This window comes from Nematostella vectensis, chromosome 3 (assembly GCF_932526225.1).
Source record: "Nematostella vectensis chromosome 3, jaNemVect1.1, whole genome shotgun sequence".
Lineage (NCBI taxonomy): Eukaryota > Metazoa > Cnidaria > Anthozoa > Actiniaria > Edwardsiidae > Nematostella > Nematostella vectensis.
Window position 1 is genome coordinate 17,750,326 of NC_064036.1, and position 9,207 is coordinate 17,759,532.

Below are 9,207 nucleotides of genomic sequence, written 5' to 3' on the forward strand. Positions count from 1 at the left end.
CGCCGCTTAGATCTGTTCAGAATTCATCTGCGTAAGTGTTGAAATTATTAACACAAAATAACAGTAACGCTTAGGAAAATCGGTTACTTCTTGTAGGCTATAAGGCGCGAACAACTTGCCTTTTACAAATCAAAGAATTTGGATTTATTTTGTCCTTTCAACGTGCTTTATGAGTTGTATCGAAAAAACATCTTTTAAAAACAATTCGCGGTACCCCAAGGATATATCAAATAAGAATAAAAAAGAGGCTAAGATAATCTGAAAAAAAAAAATTAGAATAAAATTAGTTTTCTATACTGTCAGCCAGCTATCGAAATGAGCAGTGTGACGTCACAACCAACCTGTTACACAACTACCTGCAAATGCGCCCATCTGATTGGCTAGCGGGTTTCAACAAATAGGTGATTTGCGTCCAGCTAAGGCGTCCGTATATGTCTGTTTAACTTCAACATGTAGCTCTTCTAATTTTTCCACTTTTTCTCATCTACGCTCTCTGAATAGTGAGATGAGGGGCGCCGTTGCTATCGGAGCCCAAGAAATGTGCAAAGAATTTCTGTCAAAAGCTGTCACAGTAACACCAGAGTCACATTTGCAAGTCAAATGGTTGAATACTAATGCTAATTTCACTGAAAATCTTTAAACAATGCGCCTTTGCACTGCTTGTTATTGCTTCAAACGACGTAAAGGAAGTTATTATCCCGATGATGAATACGCCAAATCTAGCATCACCCCTGATTGGCCTGTAGATTTGCAGGATGCACGACTTCCAGTTGCTCTACCTAACGTTGAGCGACAGAACGGAAAACTCGCTCTGGATCTCCATGGCATGAAACTACAATACTTCCCTGAACAAATCTTGGAGTTGACGCAATTACAAGTGTTGAATCTATCGGGAAATCACATCACAAACTTTCCTTACAGATTTTTCATGTTGCGTTTCTTGACAGAGCTTTATTTACGGAATGATTTCCTCGAGTTTCTTCCAGCGCAAGTTTGCACACTTGTCCAATTGGAAGTTTTGGATCTTGCAAATAACTTCATTCGTACGCTACCGTATAGCTCGGGCCATCTTACTAGGCTACGATGGCTAAACTTGCAAAATAACCAGATAACGAATCTTCCCTCTAGCCTGGCTGATATGAATGGACTTTGCTATCTAAATCTTGAAGCAAATGAGCTGAAAATCGTACCAGAAGTTGTCACGAAGCTAGAAAAACTTCAAGTGCTTATATTGAGTGATAACGAAATCGGTGCTTTGCCGGCAGATCTTAATGCGCTAGAAAATCTGAGAGAACTTTATTTAGACGATAATCGATTAATGAGCCTTCCAAAAAAACTTCACGAGTTTTTAACGGGACTTTACATCCTGGATATAAATAACAACGCGGGTAATTTACTTCTTGGTCTGGAGAATGAGAATGTTCAAGATCACAAAAAGAGTACCTCGAAGCGTGCCACACACCCCAAAGACAAGAACGTCAACGCAGTTTTCTCAGAAATAAATCTTGATGAGCCTCGGCATGGTGAAGAGGCATTGCATGAGCACGATGACGAGGTTTTTCGTGCTAATGGTAATATCGAGTATATCGGGTCGGTGGATGTAAGCCCGGGCGCCTCTCGACGCATGCACAGAACGGTTTCAAAACTCAGGCTCAAAGGTACAGAGGCTGCAAAACCTTCAACGAAATGGCGTGCTTTAGTAGGCGAGCACCGGAAAGCAGGTCTTTTATCGAGCCAAAAGCCTAATGCTAGCATGACAATAACAAAATCTAAGAACAAGAGATATACATGGCGGGGCTGGCAAGTCTCATTGACTGAGGGTCAGGAACCAAACAATAAAAAGAAGTCTTCCAATGGTAGTTCGCGTGAAAGAAGAGAGTCAGTCAAGTTAAACGAGCACGGTCACCCTGCGACAATTGCTGCTCTTTTGCCGCCAGTAGAGAATATCGCCGGATTGCTTGCCATGAACTTGAGCCTGCAGAACCTAAAGTGTTTTCCACTAGAGCTCTGCGAACTCGATAATCTGAATATTTTAATCATGGACTACAACGAGATCAGGCAGTTTCCAGAAGAGGTGTCACAACTAAGTAGGCTTCGTGTATTGCACCTTAACTCCAACAACTTACGAGCTTTACCTGAAAGCTTCAAGCTCCTGAATCACCTACGGATTCTGTACCTTAAGGATAATAAGCTAAGAGTACTTCCTGACTGGTTCGCTAGCTTTCACTGCCTCGCGTACCTCTCTATGGAAAACAACGACCTTGTTTGTTTCCCTGGTGAAATAAGTAAACTGACGTCTTTGGAAGTTTTAATTCTCAGTGGAAACAGCATTCGTGAGCTTCCTGATAGTATAAAAGAACTTGTAAACCTTAAGGAATTATTTCTGGGGCGTAATAAGATACGAAAGCTGCCTCCATCAATCACCAAACTGGAAAAACTCCAGGTTCTTTATCTTCAAGAGAATGCTTTGGATTCGGTTCCTGCGCAAGTATATGGTATCCAGAGCCTGGAAATACTTAATATTTCTTCTAACAATATAACGTCTCTCTCTGACGAGATAAGGCTTCTTCGCAATCTTGTGGAACTAAACTTGAATAAAAACAACATCCAGGAATTACCTTATGATTTCCACCTTTTGAAAAATCTTAAAACTTTGTTCTTCAGTGCGAATAATCTTGAGATTGTTCCCGAGTCAATCTGCAAACTTCCTCTCCGGGAGCTGGATTTGAGTATAAATAAGATTTCGTCTCTTCCTGATTTTGTACGTGCCAGTATTGGAGACATGTCGACGTTAGTAGAGCTGGATATTTCATCCAATAAAATCACTGCTTTACCAAAAAGTATCGGCAAAATGGAGCGTTTGGAAATACTGCGCGCGGAAAGCAACCCGCTTGATGAAGTGCCAGTATCACTGGCAGACCTTCGAGAACTCAGAAAGCTGTGTGTTGACCGAGCAGTGAAGATTCCTAGAGACGTTTGCAGGATTTCAAACCTTCAAATCTTATGAGGCAAAAGCTAAGGGATGGACAGATCTTACCAGTAATGATATTACCTGCGAATTTTTAAAAAGGAAATTGTTATCACTTTTTTCAAAAGATAGTTGATCGTTGACCGAGGTTGGGAAATTTGACCGAGGCTGCACACAGGCTTCCCACCCGCGTCAGTGAAGGATTTCTAAGGACATACAAATTCACGCAAATAAACATCTATGAGTCATATCTTCATGCTCCTATTTATTAAATTAACATTAGTTGGGATGTAAATGGATCCATTTTTAAATTTTACGAGTTTAGAGCGATATAAGTTTGTCTCGGATTTTGAGTCGATACTAAGTTTGTTAATGAGACAAGGCTGGCAACTTAATTCTGACTACCAGATTTTAAGCAGTACGAATCACATCGGTACAGGGTGGGTGAGGGGTGGAACTATCCCCGAATCGAGTTTTTTAGCAATCCGCCTAAAAACCTGCGGGAAATGATTTTTTGAATGTCAATTTTAGCTTTCCGTCGATGATCGGGACATAGCGGCTGGTCAAATGGGATCCTCGCAATGTAATTTGCATAGACAGCGTAGCCCCACACCACCCTAGACCTCTCTTTGTCCCTTCTCTATTTCATTCTGTTTATTTTCCCCCCACCACTACAGCCACTAGCCATCTTCATACCACACCGCAATTTTCCTAATCATCTTTTTTTCACCTACCCACCACACACTACCACAGCCTGTTTTGCAGCCCCACATTTCAACCACTCGTTTAGCCCATCCACCTTTTCAGTGTAATTACATTACACCATCTCCAATATGCATTATCTTAGTAGCCATTCTTCACCATCACCTCCTACATCACCATGCTATATAATTACACCCACTTCACTACCACACCATTTTAGGCCCCTGCGTCTTGGTACGAATACCCGATCCAAACCAAAAAATTAAGGTACCACCCTTGTCTCATTAACATACTTAATAGTATCGACCCAAAATTCGGGACAAACTTATATCGCTCTGAAGGGACTACCTCTGACCTATCCGATGGCTCAAGAAGACCGCTGACAGGTCTCCCCGGTCGGCCATCTTGGATCACGGTCATTCGTTATGCTCCGAGATACAGAGACACACTGACTCTTATTCGTAAGTTTGTTACCTTAGATGATTAGCCAATTGTTTGTATTAGGTATTCATACGTTTGTATATCGGTTTGTATTGTAGAATCGTATCATCGTTTGTGATTAAAGACCATAAACAATCTACAATCGAGGAGTTTTCTTCATGATACGATTGATTCGCCGCCATGGTTGTCATCGAATGCACTGTACCCGACTGTGAGTTCAAGACCACCGGCGCGTCCGAGGCTGTGGCAATTGCCCTATTGGCCAACCACAACCTGGTCCACAGAAATGAAGCTCAAACCGGGCGCCTACCAGCCAACACAGCTCCCAAAGGGCCAAAACTAGACCGGCCGAAGATTGACGTCGGCGTAACAATGGAAGAGTGGAACATCTTTACACGAAGATGGAAAGTGTTCCGGGCAGGCTCTGGGATTGACGAAAATTCAGCCCCATCACAGTTTTTCCAGTGCGCTGGCACTGAGCTGGGAGACAGCATCCTCAAGGCTAACCCCAATGCTGCAAACGAGTCACTAACCCAACTGATGGAAGCCATGCGATCCCTCGCCATTATCCCCATTGCTACCTGTGTGCTCCGCACTGAACTCCTCCAGATGCGACAAGAGCGAGACGAGTCATTCAGGTCCTTCACGGCCAAAGTAAGAGGCAAAGCCGAAACCTGCGCCTACAACGCGAAGTGCTCATGTAGTCGTCCCGTCGACTACACAGACCACGTAATCCGTGACGTCATCATTAACGGACTATACGATAACGAGATTCGGAGGGAAGTCCTGGGCATTGACGGTATCCTGGAGAAGCCGATAAATCAAGTCATCGCCGTAGTAGAGAGTAAGGAAATGGCACGCAACGCCCTGCCCCCTTCCCCCTCATTATCCGCCGTCTCATCCTTCCAGAGACAGAAAACAAACTCACCGCACCCTGCCTCAAGCCCCCCTCAAGCGGATCAGGCGAAAGAAGCAACATGCCCCGGATGTCAAAAGACATTCAAGCTGTTTACCGAAGGAACTCGCGGATGGAACAAAAAACCGCACCAGCTGTGCATCGACTGTCATAGGGTGAACCGGCGATCAAGACGCCCACAGCGACAGCCTCAACAACGCTCGCCCCAGGCCCCGACGGTCCATGCCAACCAAGCAGAGCCGATTGCTCAGATATCATCCCTCCACGGTGAGACGAAACAAGATACCCGCCCCACCACACACGCCACCACGGCCAAGCGGCCCGTACGTCTAGACCACCACATCTTCTCCAAGGGAGAATGGAAGCGAGCCCGCTTCAGGGATCACCCCAGGGTACCAATCACAATCTCGCTCGCACGAAAGGGCAGACATCGGAAGGAAACCGCCGACACCACCCCCGACATACACGCCGCCGTGTCTGCCATAGCAGAAACAGGAGGACAATCCGACCTATGGTCCCTGGCGGACTTCTTAGCATGTGGCTTCTCGAGAGAAGAGCTCCAACCCATCAGACCTAGCCTAACGGCGGCTAATAACTCGCCCATATCCATAGAAGGGGCGTTCTTCGCCAAACTCAGCGCAACATCCTACAGTGGACAATCCACGACGTCATTCTCCATGGTGTACGTGAGCAGCTCGGTACGAGATATGTACCTTTCTTACGACTCGCTTCTGAACCTAGACCTCCTGCCGCACTGTTTCCCACGCCCTGATGACGTCACAAAGGCCTCTAACGAGCGACGACCCGCCTCACAAAATAAAACCCGCCCCAACTACACCTCGCCAACCACCAATGCCGCTCGCATCGTCAACGAAGGATGTACCAAACCTGCCTCTGAACATGACGTCACATGTTCGTGCCCCCAGCGTGAGACAACCCCACCACGCCCCCTTCAGAGCTGCCGTTCCCCTGCACACCAGCGAACAACACTAAGATGAAAGCCTGGCTCCTGAACAGATACGCCTCGTCCACGCTTAATACCTGCCCTCATCGAGCACTCCCTTGCATGGAGGGCCCGCCCGTAGAGATCCACGTGGACCCCACCGCCAAACCCACTGCCTGCCACACACCGGCCAATATACCCCTCCACTGGCAAAAACGCGTGTACGAAGACCTCCTCCGTGATGAAGCCCTTTGGCGTGGTAGAGCGAGTCCCCTATGGCGAACCAGTCACGTGGTGCCACAGAATGGTAGTCACACGGAAGCACGATGGATCACCTCGCCGCACAGTGGACCTCTCACCACTCAACAAGTACTGCCAACGCGAGACGTATGCGACGGAATCACCGTTTCAACTCGCGCGGCGCATTCCCAACGACACATGGAAGACCGTGACCGACGCATGGAACGGTTACCACAGCGTACCCTTACGCTCATCAGACCGCCACCTGACCACCTTTATCACTCCATTTGGCCGCTGGCGCTACACACGGGCACCCCAAGGCTTCCTCTCCTCGGGGGATGGATACAATCGGAGGTTCGACGCCATCCTAGCTGAATTTGAGCGCAAAGAACGATGCGTTGACGACACGGTGCACTACGACCATGACCTGGAACAACACTGGTGGAGGACCATCGAATTCCTCACTCGCGTCGGACAGGCTGGGATAGTCCTCAATCCCGACAAATTTCAGTTCGCCGGGAGGAGCGTGGACTTCGCGGGATTCCACGTCTCAGACCACACCATTGAGCCACTCCCGAAATACCTCGACGCCATCAGAGAATTTCCCACCCCAACTAGCACGACAGACATCAGAAGCTGGTTTGGCCTGGTGAACCAAGTGTCCAATTACGCGCAACTCCGCGATCTGATGGCACCCTTTAAGCCATTCCTGAGTCCCCGCCACAAGTTCTTATGGTCATCCGAGCTCGAAGAAGCATTTCAAGCCTCCAAAGAAAAAATTGTCAAAGCCATCCGCGAGGGAGTGGAGATTTTAGCGAGGGATCGGATACTTTTTACTACAGCAGCACTGCAGTTGCTCCTCCGGCATGCCCGACTGCTGTCCCGGGGGATGGGGAATCACCCTCGCCGGCTCCCGCTTCCTGTCGCCCGCCGAACAACGCTACGCTGCCATCGAGGGAGAGGCCCTCGCCGTCGCTTGGGGACTGGAACAGACCCGCTACTTTACACAAGGGTGCGACAACCTTGTGATCATCACCGACCACAAACCCCTGATCTTCGGCGATCGCACCCTGGATGAAATCTCGAACTCGCGACTCTTCCGCCTCAAGCAGCGCACCCTACCATGGCGTTTCGAGATACACCACCTGCCCGGAAAAAGAAACTACGCAGCAGATGCCACATCTAGACACCCATCCTAGTCAAACACGGAAGAGAAAGCCCCCCTATGCTCGGCGAATCCCCCTGACGCCGCAGAGATTGCGCTAATGACCGCCATACGGGACACTGCCCAAGAGCTAGGCGCCATCTCCTGGACCCTCCTCGCGCAGGAAACCCAACTTAACAAAGATGACCCCACCCTGGCAAACCTTGGACCCATTTACGAATCCATTTACCAGGAGGAGGGCGTCCTCATGTACCAAGATCGAGTGGTGGTCCCCCCGTCCGTACGTCAGCGGGTACTCCACAGCCTGCACGCCGCTCACCAAGGAACCTCATCGATGGAACAGCGGGCCCGGTCCATCGTATACTGGCCTGGCATGTCGAATGACATACGTGTCACCAGGGAGAAATGCCACGACTGTAACAGGAACGCGCCGTCACAGGCCAGAACCCCCCCTCTTCCCACTGCGCCACCATCAACCCCGTTCGAAGCAGTGTTCGCCGACTTCTTCGACTACAAAGGTTACCATTACCTCGTCGTAGGAGATCGCCTCTCTGGCTGGGTAGAAGTCTTAAGTTCCCCAGCCACAACCAACCTTGCAGGAAGCACAGGATTAATTCGCCACCTCCGCACCTTCTTCGCCACGTTCGGCGTACCCGAGGAGCTCTCGAGTGACGGAGGCCCAGAGTTCACCGCCAAGGCTACGGAGGACTTCCTACGCACCTGGGACGTCAAACAACGTCTGTCTTCAGTCAGCTTCCCACAGTCCAACGGCAGGGCCGAGGTGGCAGTTAAAACTGCAAAGCGTCTACTGCTATCCAACACTGGTCCCACGGGAAGCCTTGACCAGGACCGATTCCTGAGAGCCATCCTACAGCTGCTGAACACACCCTACCAGGACTGCAGTTTATCACCGGCCCAGATCATTTTTGGGCGCCCCCTGAGGGACACACTCGCATTTGTCAACCGCCTGGATAAGTTCTCCAACCCCCACATACGACCCCTCTGGCGTCAGGCATGGGCGGCGAAGGAGGACGCACTCCGAACGCGGATCTCCCGCACAACAGAGTCCCTCAGAGAGCACGCGCGACCCCTCCGCCCCCTCGCCATCGGCACAAGAGTCTTCCTGCAGAACCAGCAGGGCCCTAACCCGAACAAGTGGGACAGATCAGGGGTAGTCGTCGAAGCAGCAGGACACGATCAATACCGTGTGAAGGTAGATGGCTCCGGACGCGTAACACTACGAAACCGCCGCTTCCTACGTGCGTACACACCAGCCTTACCAACCATACCACAGGCGCCGTCAGGGGCCCCAGCAAAGACGCCATCAATGGCTCCAGCCGCCCCATCCCCGCCCTCTCAAACATGTCACCATACTAATAGGACGGCGACACCAGCCACCACACCAGGTGTTCCCACCCCTGACCTCGCCACAGCCGCCCTAGCACTACAAGTATCGCCTGAAGAACCTGACGCTGCTGAAGCGATGACTCTGCCATCCCCACCCAACGCAGCGGCACGCCCCCGTCGCACCATACGACGACCCAAACAGTTTGAACCTGAGACAGGGACATGGACCGAATGAGTCCTCACCCCTATGCCCCACCATCATTGTGACATTGGTCCTCGGACTGGGGGGATGAAGGGACTACCTCTGACCGATCCGATGGCTCAAGAAGACCGCTGACAGGTCTCCTCGGTCGGCCATCTTGGATCACGGTCATTCGTTATGCTCCGAGATACAGAGACACACTGACTCTTATCGTAAGTTTGTTACCTTAGATGATTAGCCAATTGTTTGTATTAGGTATTATCGGTTTGTATTGTAGAATCGT

General features: G+C 49.6%; 3 protein-coding genes across 3 annotated transcripts; all 3 read left to right on the top strand.

Annotated features, from left to right (window-relative positions):
• The first annotated feature begins 30 nt into the window (after positions 1–30).
• Positions 31–3,218, top strand: LOC116614194 (leucine-rich repeat-containing protein 40-like). Its single transcript, XM_032374936.2, has one exon. It carries the CDS (start codon positions 644–646, stop codon positions 3,005–3,007), a length of 2,364 nt encoding a protein of 787 aa, XP_032230827.1. The 5' UTR covers positions 31–643; the 3' UTR covers positions 3,008–3,218.
• Positions 3,219–3,349: 131 nt separating this feature from the next.
• LOC125561193 lies at positions 3,350–6,982 on the top strand. The gene is made up of 2 exons (XM_048724856.1): positions 3,350–4,131; positions 4,210–6,982. Exon 2 carries the CDS (start codon positions 4,292–4,294, stop codon positions 6,023–6,025), a length of 1,734 nt encoding a protein of 577 aa, XP_048580813.1. The 5' UTR covers positions 3,350–4,131; positions 4,210–4,291; the 3' UTR covers positions 6,026–6,982.
• Positions 6,983–7,475: 493 nt separating this feature from the next.
• Positions 7,476–8,957, top strand: LOC116614214 (uncharacterized protein K02A2.6). The gene has a single exon (XM_048724476.1). The coding sequence runs from the start codon at positions 7,476–7,478 to the stop codon at positions 8,955–8,957; it is 1,482 nt and encodes a 493-aa protein (XP_048580433.1).
• Positions 8,958–9,207: the final 250 nt, after the last annotated feature.